This window comes from Micromys minutus, assembly GCF_963924665.1.
Source record: "Micromys minutus genome assembly, chromosome: 7".
Lineage (NCBI taxonomy): Eukaryota > Metazoa > Chordata > Mammalia > Rodentia > Muridae > Micromys > Micromys minutus.
Window position 1 is genome coordinate 31,783,910 of NC_137976.1, and position 15,705 is coordinate 31,799,614.

Here is a 15,705-nt window from a genome sequence, read left to right on the forward strand (position 1 = left end):
TAACAAACACACATACTAGGAAAATGCTTTACCACTTAGCCTCACCACCAGACCTCTTTTCTTTCTTTCCTTCTTCTTCCTTCCTTCCTTCCTTCCTTCATTTCTCTTTTTCTTTCTTTCTTCCTTCCTTCCTTCCTTCCTTCCTTCCTTCCTTCCTTTCTTTCTTTCTTTCTTTCTTTCTTTCTTTCTTTCTTTTCCTTATTGATGGGATCTCCATGTGCAGCCGTGGATACTCTGGAACTCTCTGTAGACAAAGCTGACCTTAGATTCATAGAGCTCACCAGCCTGCTTATGCTTTCTGGATGCTACGATATTAGCCCTGTGATCTGAGTCTTATTTAGGATGATAGTAGTGTACTGGCTGGTTTGTGTCAACTTGACTCAAGCTGGAGTTATCACAGAGAAAGGAACCTCCCTTGAGAAAATGCTTCCATTCGATCCAGCTGTAAGGCACTTTCTCAACTAGTGATCAAGTGGGGAGGGCCCAGCCCTTTGTGGGTGGGGCCATCCCTGGGCTGGTAGACCTGGGTTCTATAAGAAAGCAGGTTGAGCAAACCAGGGGGAGCAAACCAGTAAGTAATCTCCCTCCATGGCCTCTGCATCAGCTCCTGCTTCCTGACCTGCTTGGGTTCTAGCCCTGACTTTCTTTGGTAATGAACAGCAATGTGGGACTGTATGTTAAATAAATCCTTTCCTCCCCAACTTGCTTCTTGGTCATGATGTTTTATGCAGGAATAAAAACCCTGATGAGGACAAGTAGCGATACTATTTTGTTCACTCACTTTGCTAAAATATTCACCAAACCTCAGTGATTGACTTTTTGGTTACAGGAAATCTGAGTCTGCATGACTTTCCATGTAGAGGTACTCCATGTTGGCAGAACATGCTAACAGCCTCTTACAACTGCTTGCAAAGGAAGGAAGAGCAGAGCCCGTTGAGAGTCATGTTTAATAAATGACCAGCTGTACAAATATATCATTATCAGAACTGAGGAAGGTATGAAGTGGGGCTAGTGTGGAGGAGTACGGTTTTGAAACAAGTGGGGTTGTATATGGTTTCTGAAACGCTAAAGGAACACACCCACAGCAAGTGTCTTCAGGCACAGAGGGAACAATTCAGTTTTCAAAGAGTATGTTTTTAAAAAGATTTATTTATTTATTATATATAAGTACACTGTAGCTGTCATCAGACACATCAAAAGAGGGCATCAGATCTCATTATAGTTGGTTGTGAGCCACCATGTGGTTGCTGGGATTTGAACTCAAGAACCTCTGGAAGAGCAGTCAGTGCTCTTAGCCAGTGAGTCATCTCTCCAGCCCAAGAGTATGGTTTTAAAAATGAAAGCAGAAGGTTAGGGGACTCTTAGAAACATGGGAAGAATTTTCAGGGAGAGAGGGAGAAAAAAAAAAAAGAATAGTATACAGCCAAAAAAAGCAGAGGACAGGACAGAGAAGGGTTTTTAAAAGCATTAAAAGTGGATGAAACGCATTGAGAACTGTAGAAGAGTTGCTTCCTCCTCTATAGTAACTGCCACTTCTTTAGTGGCATTAGGGCTCCTCTCTGGCTTCTGGTTCACCAGTATAATAAAAAATAATTATTGAAAGAGCACCATGGGTGACCAATAGGGTCTATGATCCCAGTGCCAGGCAGTGCTGCAAAGAAAATAAATGCATAGCTCATGTGCATAAATAAAACCTCAAAAAGGAGGGGAGGGAAAGGGGTGGAGACAGAGAGGAGAGGAGAATTGGAACGAGATAGGTTGCCTGGTTTGATGGGGTAGAGGAGAGGGGAAGGGGTAGAGGCAGAGAAGAGAGAAGAATTGGAACAAGGTAGGTTGCATGGTTTGATGGGATAGAAACTCATAGACTGGATGAAAGTACCGACATCTACAGAGTGATTTGTAAAATTGTTCAACCCCAAGTTACAGATCGTGGATGTGAACACTGAGTGTGCAACAGCCTTGGTAAAGTGACTGATAGTTAAGGAAGACCCTTCTCCTTATCCATCTCTGACCTTCCATACCACTCCATGGATAAGAAGATAGGTGGTTATGGTGTCGCATAAAGGCTTATGAGACAGGTGACAGTAACTTTAAATCAGGCCATTGCTTATCAGAAACTGCCTTGAGCTTTATCTCTCTCACTATCTCAGTAATCTTGTGAAAGGAAAATGTTTTTATTTCCATTTTAAGGAAAGGCTATAGAGATTCTGAATCAGCATGCTCTTGGATTAAAAAATAACTACTTTAAAATTCCCATCAATCTTAGTTCTAGACTAACATTTTCCTTAAAAACTGTGACTTTCCAGTGTTCTCTTCTACTATGAACTGAAAAGTCTTTTTCATCTATCTATCTATCTATCTATCTATCTATCTGTCTGTCTGTCTGTCTGTCTGTCTGTCCATCCATCCATCCATCCATCCATCATCCATCCATCATCCATTCATCTATCATCCATCCATCCATCCAACCATTATCCATCCACCATCCATCCATCCATCCATCCATCCATCCATCCATCCATCCATTCACCTTTTAATCAAAAATTGAATAGATAAAAGCGACTGTATATATTATTGCACTCATTTTGGGTGAGGTATTTGCCATTTTTCCTGAATAAATATATTATAAAGTAGTCATTAAATACCTCTTTTAAAATAAAACATTATAAAACATTCAAAATCTTCAAAAATCAAATGATCATGATTTTATATAGGTGAAAGTCCCAGAAAAAAAAAAAAACACATTAAAACAACACTACTTTTTATTTTGAGTGGCAAGTGCACAATGCTTTCATCTTGTTCCTATTCTGTTGGCAAATTCCTCCACAACTACATATTTCTTTTGTAATTGTAACATTTTCTTATAAGAAATATAATTGCCGTTCACGTTTTTACAGATTAAAATAGCATTCTCATTTGAACTGTTGAAACAACTCAGCAAACGAGTTTTCCTCGTTTGTTTTTGATTTATAATTGCCTCAGTGTGTTGTTCATGAGTCTTTGAGCCTAAGTTGGCCTGAACCCAAGAGGATCACCATCCCAACTACATAACAAAACAGAACAAAACAAAACAAAACCCGCAGACGATCAGAGGTCTTTAGGTCTCATCTGAGGTACTGGAGATTAATAGGATACAGAAGGGTTGGCAGGCAATGCAATTTGATTGTGTATAGACAGGGGATTGCATGAGATCTCTCTGGGAACCGAGGATTTAACTACAGACGCTTCGGTTGCCTAGCTACCCCAGCCCTCTTCCGCGAACTCCGCCCAGTTCCTCTAGAACACGCCCACTTCCTTTTTCCGCCCTTTGACAGGGGGCGGGGAGTAAGGAGTCTTCGGCCAGTCAGAAGGCCCTAATGTAGGTCTTCAGCCTCTGATTGGAGAAGCGTGTGGTAGGCGGTTCCAAGGGCGGGCCTTCGGAGCTTCAGGAACGTCAGCACGTCGACGCGGGGGTTTTCTCTGGAGTCCCACTAACGCCACTCCGGGGTTCCTGAGCCTTAGTACCGGCTGTCCGGGGCGGCGGGCGGACACGGTTAGGGGCCGGACCCTGCGATCCGTCCCGGTCACTGCCCTCCCGGCCTGCCCTTTGTCCAGTCCACCCTAGGGGAGCCTGAGGACGTGGGGCCCCTGAGCCGGGCCGGGGAGCTCGGGACTCATCCCTTCCCGAAGCTCGGATGGGAGGTGGCGGGAGGAGAGACCTGGGATGTTCAGTCTGATGGCCAACTGCTGCAACTTGTTCAAGCGGTGGCGGGAGCCTGTCAGGTAGGCTAGGGCGCGGGCCCGCTGCCCAGAGGGATGGGGACGACCGCGCCCCTGGGCCTGGCCGGGCGCCGCCTTTTCCCTAGGCGTGGGAGGAGTCGGTCAGGTCTGGGGGGGATGCCGCCCTTCCCCGATGGGACTGTCCCTGGCTGGAGTGAGAGCTCAAAACTTCTAGCCCCTCTCATGTCTGCTCGACTAAGTTTTTATCTTAGGCTTATACAAGTAGTACGAATAGCTTCACATTTCTTAGAAAGATGTGTGTGGGAGCGTGTCTGTGTGGAGAGGGGAGGGAGGGAGATAATTATCCCTTGTAGTTTTCTTCAAAGGCTTTGTAGTAGAAAGTTTTTGAAGAGAGGTGTGAAGTACAGCTTTCCTAATAAACACACATCCCATTGTATGTCTCTCCATCCCATCTCTTTTGTACACATCTGGGAACACAACCGTACTTTATTTTGTTTGGCTTTTTGGCTCTATTCCTTACTAATTATATGATTCAACCACATTTGGCCCACCTTCCTTATTTATTAAATGAGGATAATATCTGTGCCTAAGAAGTGTTGGAATCAATTAGAGTGTGTGAAGGGAAGTGTTTTCTTAGCTGTAATTTCGCTGCAGTTTTCATGTACACTCTAGTGACACCTCATTGAAAGGTCTCTTCGTGTTTTTTTTTTTTTTTTTTTTTTTTTTTTTTTTTTTTTTTTTGCATCAGTACCTGTATGAATGGCCAGTGCATATTACTTGGTGAGTTATTCAATAAATGCTGTCAAGAAATATATACCAGGTACCGTGCTAGGATGGAGTCAGGGAAATTGATGCTTCTGAAACCCAGAAGCCCAAACTAGAGTGTGTTTCTGTTTGTAACTATTGACTTTTCCTACTTATGCCTTGGAATTTGACCACAGGCAAAATCAAGGAAAGTGGTTTTTAAAACCCCAGACTTCACAGATATGTGTCATAAAAGTGAGCAGGTCTTTAAAGAATGACCAGAAAGGCTACACTTCATGCATTTATAGGGAAAAAAAATGTGCTTTAAACAAAACTTGGACTCTTCCCCACCTCCTTCAACTCTGGCTTTGGATGTTTTAAGAGTAGGCAATGGAATCACCTGTAGGAACCAAAGGTGTGTTCCACACTGTGATCTGAGTTTTACTATTTTGACTGGCTTTACTATTTTGACTGATTTTATAGCTGCTACTCAGACTTGAAAACCATGTCGTTTTCCCCATTCATACTTTCCTCAGCTGACCTTTAAAGAACGGTTTTTGTAGGAACATATTGGAGTATGAGTATAATCAGATGTTTGAAGTTCATCCTTTGTAGTAGTTGTCACTTTCTCGAAGTAATGGCAGCATAGTCATTGAGCTTTGTTTAAAGAACAAACCGTTTAGAGAGGGAAAGACACTGAATTTTAAGTACAAGAGGTGACTGGATTCTTCACGAAGACTCAGCCTTATAAGTCAGGTGGGTTATCTTAATAAGCAGCACTTGGATCTGTGCTGCCTAAATTGAGGTGCTGCAAGTGAAGAGGTGTATGGAGCCTGGGAGGTTTTGTGGTGCTCTTTAAAGAGCACTGCACTGCACGTGGGTAACTCTTGCATTACCAAGTTAAGCAGTTACACCCCCATCCCCTCATGGGCATTAGATAATTTAAACAGTTTAAGACCCGCATTATCTGTCTGTCATCCCATGCTACTCTAGCTTGTATCTCCATCTGTCTCTCAACTGTGAAGAGCATGAGCGAGCTCTACGGCTATTTAAAGTGAACTTAGATTATGGCTAAGTTCAGCATCATTGCCAAATGCCTGATTCCCAGTGGTGGCTTAAGAGATGCGTACCAAATGTTTTCTACAACTTGCTTGTCTGTTGCCATTAGCTAGGTTTACATAAATAATCTTACCATGAGTTCTATAGGAGAAGCAAGTGAACTAGTTATAAAAATTAATATGCGTTGCTTTTATGACTTACAGTAATTCATGGGAGATTGGTTCTATTATGCTTATGTTTCCTTTTTAGTCTTTTAAGTTTTAGATGTGCTACTTGATGTTGAGGTGCTTTATATAATTCTCAAAATACATTTGCAAACGTGAGAGGAAAGTGTCATGATTATTAATATTCAGAAAATGCAGAATAACAGATTCTGTACTCTTCACTGGAAGTTCTCTCCTAAAGCTCATTTCTTTATTTGTTTGATGATAACCCACGGTTCTCTGAGTGAATTGGATTTACTTGATATGTAGCAGGCAGGAGGCTGAGACCCATTATTAAGGCACCCGTCTGGATTAGTAATGAGGCCCAGGAACCCAGCCAGTTTTCAAAGGATACTTACCCTACCGTACGAGTCAGAACCTGAACCTAGGCTTTCAAGCTGCATAAATCAATGTTCAGTTGACTATAGTATGGGACCCACAGACTTGCCCCATTAGAAACTGTATAGTACAATGTTGTATTTTTCATTTCAATGTGCCTGAGATTTAGAACAAACAAGAAAACAATATTAGTGTAATACTGTTAACTAAACTGTGTATTGTAGTTCAAAAGTGCCTGCTTTCCCACATATAGTCTTCATCGTTTTTGTGGTGTATGTGTGTGTGTTTAGGGTCCAGTATAGTGTTCCACACACTACATTTGCTCTGATTCTTTCACCTTCCTCAGTCTCCAAGAGTCAGCATCTTAGAGGTTCCTTTGGAAACCATTGCTTAGGGCTTTTGAGGTTGTGGTTGCTTGCAGAATACCCCTTAATTTGCTTTTTAGTTCCTCATAATTTGTGTTAGGTGGTGCATCTTGGGGAAGAATACTGCAGAGACAGTATGTCGTTCATCATAGGCAAGTCACTCTACAGTGCACATAATCACAGCACATCATATCAAGTGTGTGGGTAGTGCCAGTGCGTTTATTGCTAGGAAAGTAAGGTTAACCTTGACACTTGGTCAAGTTGTGTCTTCCTCGTTTTCTCGGTATAGTGTTTGAGTTTGATAGATTAGACTTGGAATCCTAAAAGTCTTAGCATTTTCCCATGTCCAAGTTGTTGATGATATATTTGTCACAGTATCTTAAGAGAGAAAAATCTGTGCAAGAAGTTGAAGCATAGCTGCTGAGGTTATTTTTTCCATTGCTGTTGTCAAAACCCAGCAGACAAGAGGAATTTATCTGGGTCCAAGTTTTAGGAGAACACCATTCCAGGGAGGAAGGCAATCAGAGTTGGTGGTGGAGGGAGTCTGCAGCCAGAGTGCCCATATCTGAGGAGTCAGGAAGCAGTGAACAGAGAATGCTGCGCTTCAGACGCTTTTCTCTTTCCCCCTCCTATTTAGAATGCCTAGTTTCATTCATATTCAGGGTTGTGAAATCTGCTTGGGGCATCCTCACAGAACACACTCAGTGGTGTGTCTCCTAGGTGATTCCAAATTCTGTCAGGTTGACAATGAAGAATTCCTATCACAATGGTGCCAAGCTGTCACTCGGCAAACTACTACCCCCCTGAATGGCACACACTTGATATTAATATACCCTCCTCTGTTGATAGCTGATGTTTTCAGGATATAGCTTTCTCTTTCCCACCTATTGTGTTGAAAAAGAGCATTCTATTTGTACCCGAGGTTATTTCCTATGCCTGTGCCATTCCTGGCTTCTCCTTACTCTGGTCGTTCTACCTGAGAGTTCTTCCCTCAGTGCCCTTTCTCTATGCCACAGATGGGGCTGGTGGGATGAACGTGTGTAACTCTTGCTGTGAAAACCGGAAGTTGTTTTTCTCTTTAGTCTTTTGAGTTTCTAATACATCCTTTTATAAAGAATAAGCTTTCAGGCTTTTCTTGCCTAACCAAAGAAACTCAGCGTATTACTTTCCTGTGGTTGCTGTAGCACATCTGTAAGGGGAGTAGCTAGAAACAATACAACATTATTACCATTATTTTCTAAGATCAGAAGTTAAAATTGTTCTGTTGAGTTGTATACCTTCTAGAAGCTCTAGGGGAAGAATCTACTTTCTATTGCTCTTTTCCACCTCAAGAGGTTACCTGAATTCTTTGGTTCATGGTCCTGTTCTTCCCCCTTTAAAGCTTGTAGCATAACCAATTACAATACTATGTTCCAATGTTCTTATATGGATCCTGTGAGCTCATCAGACCTCCTTGTACAGTCAAAGGCATACCCGCCATCATTAATCATGTCCAAAATTACCTCCTCGTAAGTAACTGCACATAGAGGTTAGGCTGAGGACATCCTTGGGAAGAGAGTGTTCTCTACCATCCTCTACAACCCTCTAACCTTGCAGCCACTAGTGTCTTTTTCTTTTACCCTGAGATTCTCAGTTCATAGTGGGTTATGGTACTGTTCCCACATCCTTCTCGCTCATGGATTCCATAACTCACTGTATAGAGGACTTCTGCCCCGTCCACTTGAGAGTTCTAAAACCAGTTGGTCCTCATTACTAAATGGTTCCGTTTTGACTTTTGCCTGAAATGGACTCTTATCATCTTTTGAAGCTTAAACCACTTTTAAAATTTTCAGAATATTCTTTTCCTATTGCCTGCTTCCTCGATCTTACTTTACCATCTTTGCTCACCTTTATCTGTCTTCTAAAGTTTCCCCAAGGTTTTCTTCTCTTTTCTGTAACATGTCCTCACTATATATTCAACCAGATGTTTTGTTAGCCTTTCAGCTACACACTGACCATATTCCTGGTCCAGAGGGACTTGTCCTCTGCAGAATTCTGAGTCTTGGCACATCCATGATTGAGCCTGTGCCCTGCGTTGTTTCCCAATCACAAGTTCCTATTGAATCACCTGTATCTCATGTTAGTGAATTTATTTTGTTGTCTTCTTACCCAAATTAGAAGCAAAGAGTAATTCTAAATACTAAGTTATATTTTGTTCTCCTATGCTGGTTGGTCCTGGAAGGCTCTCTAATAGAATATTTCTCAGGTATTAGTAAGGGATACTTTCAGAGACCCCTTGTGATGTCTGAAACTGAATAATACTGAAACCCCGTATAAACTGTAATATACAGTGCTACACACACAGACATGCACACACATGAACACACACACACACACACACACACACACACACACACCCCAATCATAAGGTTTAACTTTTAGATTTGGCATTGTAACTAATGATGAAATGGACTGATTATGCCAAGGTACTGTAATGATAAGACAGGTATGGATGCCCTTCTACTTTGGGACTTCTATTAAGTAAGATGAGAGTGACTTGAAAAAGAGCAGCTAACTGACAAGGTTACCAGATAGCTAATGAATGGGTAGTGGATGTTCTGAATAAACACATGGCGTGATTCCTATGATTCACACCCAGGCATGACAGAGGGAGTGATGCCTTCATTGTACCAGGAGGACACACAATAGAAGAGTTAGGATTCCACTGTAGAACTTTTTAGTAAGTTTTGAGCACAGTTAATCACATGCTGTGGTGTGGCTGATTGCCCCACAGTGTTCTGCATGCTAAAGGCTTCATCCCTAACATGGTGGCAATCAGTAGGTGGTTGAAATTTAGAGATGAAACCTAATGGGAGAGGGTTAGGTCACCAGGTATGTGGCTTCAGAGAACACTGTGGAACCCAGTCCCTTCTTTCTACTTTTCTAGCTTAGATGTAAGTGCTTTTCCTCTGGGTGCGTGCCCACCATGATATATTGCCTTTCAATAATAAGGACTTAGAAGCTGCTTTTGTTTCAAGGTACTGAATATTTGGGGCCCATTTTAGTTGCCCTGTGGGTAATTAAAAGTGGGAGTGAAGAGTAAAAGGTTGTCAAAGGACACTGATTCCTTGCCCTAGGGATTTCCTCTGCCGCTCCCAGGAAATCCCACTTTCTTGAGATTTGAGTTCCCAAAATACCACAGAAGGTCCGGATGACCTCTGTGGAATGTTCCAACGCCCTAGGTGTGCCTGGGGGTGTACTGATAAAAAAAATGTATGATTCTTCCCCTTATGAATTTCCTCATTCCCCCTGTCCTCCCCCTCCTTTGTGATTTTTGCCTTTATAAGCCTGTTACAAGTTCAGGCCGGGGTCGAACTCCTCTACCCCTGCGTGGTGTATGAGTCTCGACCCCAGCATGCTGGTCTGAGATCTCACTCTTTCACTTTCAATAAACTTCCTCATGCGATTGCAGCAAGTCTGGTCTCGGTGCCTCGCTGGGTGCACGCCTCTCCTGAGATTTGAGTGAGGGTCTCCCTTCGGAGGTCTTTCATTTGGGGGCTCGTCCGGGATTTGCGCGACCACCCAGGGGCCCTAGACCTACTTGGAGGTAAGGATTTTCTTTCCTTTCTTTCTTTGTTGTCCTGTTGTGACTCTGTGTTTGTGGATTGTCCAGATTGTGATTCTGTGTTTGTGGATTGTCCAGATTGTGATTCTGTGTTTGTGATTTGTTCAGAGGTCTGGTGCGATCGCAGTTCGGTATTTGCAAACGCTCTAACCGAGTCTGCTCTTCCAAGGGAGGAGTGGAGTGGACGGGGATAGACGTGTCCAGGGTCCACCGTTTGCTCGCCCTGGGAGACGTCCCAGGAGGACAGGGGGAGGACCAGGGACGCCTGGTGGACCCCCACGGGAAAAGTCGGGAGATCAGTTTTTCTCCTTGACGATCTGTGTCAGAGGGCCAATTGTGGGCCATCTGGCTCTTTTCGGGATTTCAGGTCGACTCGAGGTCGGCGACTGACTTTGTCTCTCTGTTTTGTAGTATCTGTGAGTGTTTTGTGTGTGTGTGTCAGAACTAGAAATGGGCCAGACTGTGACAACCCCACTAACACTGACTTTGAACCATTGGACGGACGTTAAGACAAGGGCCCATAATCTTTCTGTTGAAGTCAGGAAAGGACCGTGGCAAACTTTCTGCTCCTCTGAATGGCCGAGTTTTGGCGTAGGATGGCCTTCGGAGGGAACTTTTAATCTATCTCTTATCTCCGCTGTTAAGCGAATTGTTTTTCAGGCTTCAGGGGGACACCCCAATCAGGTTCCATACATCATCGTGTGGGAGGACCTGGTCCAAAACCCGACATCCTGGGTGAGACCCTGGACAGCGGGGGCAGAAACGGCAACGGTGGCCGTGGCCTCCAACAAGCTGGCACCTGCTCCATCGGCCCCCATGCAGATCTATCCTGAAATTGATGATGGTTTTCTTCTCCTCGATAACCCTCCACCCCCATACCCTCAACCGGCTTCTCATGCAAGTCCCCCACAGGCGCCGACTCCCACTGACTCCCAGACGGCCTCTGAAACAGGACCAGCGGCCGGGACCCGAAGCCCCCGGGTTCGAAGCCCAGGGGGAGATGGCGCGGGGCTTGGCTCTGCTATTGCCCTACCATTACAGGCTTATGGACCCGCCCCAGCTCCGGGAGAACTAGTCCCGCTACAGTATTGGCCGTTTTCATCAGCCGATATGTATAACTGGAAAACTAACCACCCCTCTTTTTCAGAGGACCCCTCGGGCCTGACGGGACTCCTTGAGTCCCTGATGTTTTCTCATCAGCCCACTTGGGACAACTACCAGCAGCTTTTGCAGGTCCTCTTTACTACGGAAGAGAGGGAGAGGATCCTCCTGGAAGCTAGAAAAAATGTTCCAGGACCAGATGGGACCCCCACCAATCTCCCTAATCTTATAGATGCAGTTTTTCCCTTGACCCGCCCTGACTAGGATTACAACTCTGCAGAAGGTAAGGAGCGTCTCAAGGTCTACCGCCGGGCTCTAGTGGCAGGTCTCAAGGGAGCCGCAAGGCGACCCACGAATTTGGCTAAGGTAAGAGAGGTTCTTCAGGGACCTGTTGAACCGCCGTCTGTGTTTCTTGACAGGGGTTATACCTTGACCCAACCTCTGAGGGTCAGCAGGCAGAGGTGGCTATGGCCTTTATACAGCAGTCAGCATCAGATATTAAGAGAAAGTTACAATGGCTAGAAGGGTTCCAAAACTATACCTTGCAGGATTTGGTGAAGGAATCAGAGAAAGTGTTTCATAAGGAGGAGACTGAGGAAGAGAAGCGAGAAAGAGAGAAGCAGAAGGCAGAGGAAAGAGAGGACCGGAGGGTAGTAGACAAAAAAGGAATTTGTAGGATTTTGGCCACAGTAGTGAAGGGCCAGGGAGTTAGGAATCAAGTCTGGCACTAGGAGGGAGCCTCTTGGCAAAGGTCAATGTGCTTACTATAAAGAAGAAGGCCACTGAGACAAAAATTGCCCCAACAAGAAAAAAAGGGGACACCAGCAACAGAAGCCCCGGACATGTGGCTCCAAAGTTTTAAATATTTATGGACTACCCGAAGATCTGTGGATCTCGGAGTGGGCCGGGTATCCCACTTATTCATTGTAATGCCAGACTGTCCCTGCACCCTGTTGGGGAGAGACCTCCTGACTAAGATGGGGCACAGATTCACTTCCACTCTGATGGACCACAGGTTAGAGGTCCAGAAGGGGAGCCTGTGCAGGTTCTAACCATCCAGTTGGAGGACGAGTACCAACTCTAAACAGCCTGCCTCAGATCAGACGGACTGGTGGCTGCAGGCATATCCACAGGCCTGGGCGGAGACTTCAGGAATGAGGAAGGCTAAGAACCAGCCCCTGCCCATATGGAGCTGAAAGTACAGGCTAGTGGTGCGTTAGTACCCCATATCAAAGGAGGCATGTGACGGGATCAAGACACTCATCATTCAGTTACTCCAACAACTTCGTATGTGTCCATCATCCTGAGGTGTGCCTCTCCTACTGGTGCAGAAACATGGAACCAACGACTGCTGGACAGTTCAAGATCTCTGAGAGGTAAACAAATTGGTGGCAGAACTCCACCTCACAGTACTTAACCCCTATAACCTGTTGAGCTCATTGCCCTATCCAGGACCTGGTGTACAGCACTGGACTTGAAGAAAATGCATCAATGGACTCATCTAGAGGTAGACAAACTTGTAAAGACTGTCTTGAGGTCAAATTCTTTTGTGCCAGATTTGACTAGATAACTGTGTGCCATGTTAGAAAGCAAATGTATGTAGAAGGCTGGGAGGAGAGAAGATAGACCTGAGGTTTACTGAGAAGTGGATTTTACAGAACTGAGCCAAGAAGATATAGATATATAAGTATCTATTAGTCTTTATAGATACATTTTCTGGGTGGGTAAAAGCCTCCCCACAAAGAGAGAAATGGCAGCAGCGGTCATAGCTAAGAAGATTCCAGAAGAGATCTTCCCTAGGTTTGGCACCCCTAAGGTAATTGGATCAGACAATGGGCCATCTGTGTTGCCCAGGTAAGTTAGATATTAGCTTGTTTATTGGGGACTTATTGGAAATTACATTGTGCTTACAGACCCCAGAGCTCAGGATAGGTAGAAAAAATGAATAGAACTCTAAAAGAGACCCTTACTAAATTAGCTATTGAGACCGGCGGTAAAGACTGGGTGACCCTCCTCCCCTTTGCGCTTCTTAGAGTCCGAAACTCGCCGGGGCGTTTCGGCCTTACCCCTTATGAAATCCTACATGGGGGACTGCCCCCCTTAACGGAGTCATGCGGGATATTGGATCCTGGCACTAACTCCTCCTCCTCCTCTGCTCTATTTGCCCACTTAAAGGCCTTAGAAGTTATTAAAACACAGATCTGGAGTCAAATAAAAGAAGCCTACACTCCAGGAACCACCGCGGTGCCCCACAGGTTCCAGGTCGGAGACTCAGTCCTGGTCAGACGACATCGCGCTGGCATGCTTGAGCCCCGGTGGAAGGGACACTACCTGGTGCTGTTGACTACCCCCTTGGCAGTCAAGGTCAACAGGATTGCTGCTTGGGTACAGTGGCTGCTGGTGACAATTCTCTTAAGCTGTGCCTTCGTCGTAGCCCCAACCTTGGGTAATAACCCTCATTCCCTTCAAAAATTAACCTGGGAAGTGCTTAATGAAGTGGGCGACGTCGTGTGGTCAACTACCGCAGTGCACCCCCCTTGGACTTGGTGGCCTGATCTTGCACCCGATGTCTGTAAGTTAGCAGCCGGCTCTATGGCCTGGGATCTTTCCAGTTATACCAATTTAGAAAAGCCACCCCCAGAAGAACAGTGTGTCCCTCATGGCATAGGGATCACATTGGGGTGTTCAGGACAGTTTTACCAAGCCAACCTTCAGGCAGCAGACTTCTATGTCTGCCCCGGACAGGGACACACCAGGGAAATGAAGAGAGGGGCCTCAGACTATTTTTGTAGTAAATGGGGATGTGAGACCACGGGAGAAGCCTACTGGAACCCTTCCTCCACTTGGGATCTAATTATAGTTAAAAAGGGTCATAGGCCAGGGGAGCTAGAGAAAGGGGAAAGAGATCCATCCAAATACCTGGCTTATAGGACTGGGTGTGCCTCTGAAAGCTCCGCTAGCCCTCAGGGACCGTGCAAAGACAGTTATTGTAACCCTCTAAATATCAGCTTCACCCCACAGGGAAAACAAGATCGTCAGTGGGTAAGAGGAAACCGTTGAGGATGGAGAGTCTATACTGGCAGAGGGGACCCTAGATTCATTTTTTGTTATTAAGATAAAGATAGAGAGTCCACCCACATGACCCGTAGGCCCCAATTCGGTGCGTGATAACCCTGCACCCAGGCCTGAGAGTCCTCCTTGTCTCACTCTGTCACCAAAGGAGGACTCGTATCCCCTTGTGACCACACCCTCCTATCTCCCTATGAGAACTGAGGACCGCCTGTTCAATCTGCTTGATAGTGCATTTGTTGTTTTAAACTGCCGCTACTTTGACCTTAGCTGTCTTGTTAGGACTTGGAGTGGCAGCAGGAATTGGAACAGGAGCAGCTGCCCTCATCCAACAACCTTACTACTATAATGAACTCAGAGCAGCTATGGATGCGGACCTGGGAGCATTAGAACAGTCCATAACCAAACTAGAAGAGTCATTGACTTCATTATCAGAGGTAGTGCTACAGAACAGGAGGGGATTAGATCTGCTTTTTCTAAAGGAAGGAGGGCTCTGTGCTGCCCTAAAAGAAGAATGTTGCTTTTACGTAGATCATTCTGGTGTCATAAGAGATTCTATGGCAAAGCTTAGAGAAAGACTAGAAAACAGAAAAAAAGAAAGAGAAACATACCAAGGATGGTATGAAAATTGGTTTAACTGGTCACCCTGGTTCTCTATGCTAGTCTCTGCTTTGGTCGGGCCTTTACTCATTTTAATGCTAATCCTAACCTTTGGGCCATGCATCCTCAATAGACTGGTGACTTTTATAAAAGAAAGGGTGAGTGCTGTACAGGTAATGGTCCTAAGACAACAATACCAGATATTACAAGAAGCTGAGGGATCGCTCTAAGATTAGAGCTTTTTACAAAAAGAAAAACGGGGGAATGAAGAGTAAAAGGTTGTCAAAGGACACTGATTCCTTGCCCTAGGGATTTCCTCTGCCGCTCCCAGGAAATCCCACTTTCTTGAGATTTGAGTTCCCAAAATACCACAGAAGGTCCGGATGACCTCTGTGGAATGTTCCAACGCCCTAGGTGTGCCTGGGGGTGTACTGATAAAAAAAATGTATGATTCTTCCCCTTATGAATTTCCTCATTCCCCCTGTCCTCCCCCTCCTTTGTGATTTTTGCCTTTATAAGCCTGTTACAAGTTCAGGCCGGGGTCGAACTCCTCTACCCCTGCGTGGTGTATGAGTCTCGACCCCAGCATGCTGGTCTGAGATCTCACTCTTTCACTTTCAATAAACTTCCTCATGCGATTGCAGCAAGTCTGGTCTCGGTGCCTCGCTGGGTGCACGCCTCTCCTGAGATTTGAGTGAGGGTCTCCCTTCGGAGGTCTTTCAGGAGAAAAGTATGTTATCTCTGCCTTCATTTTGTTTGTGTCAGATTCCACCATTTACAACCTCAAACTCCTGCCTGTCAGGGCAGGAAAGAGACGGCTGGGTTTAGAAGAGAGGCTTGCCATTTTATTGGTATATAAAGAAATATAGATGCCTTATGCTTTTTATGAGTCTAATATCAA

General features: G+C 44.9%; 1 protein-coding gene across 1 annotated transcript in view; it reads left to right on the forward strand.

The window, feature by feature from the left end:
- Positions 1-3,703: 3,703 nt before the first annotated feature.
- The window catches only part of ARL13B (ARF like GTPase 13B), a gene marked incomplete at its 5' end in the record, with an annotated part of 59,012 nt that continues 47,010 nt past the window's right edge, over positions 3,704-15,705 (forward strand). Inside the window, one exon of the mRNA XM_080919147.1 lies at positions 3,704-3,762. Coding sequence (XP_080775273.1) covers positions 3,704-3,762 — 59 coding nt within the window. The remainder of the gene's footprint in view (positions 3,763-15,705) is intronic.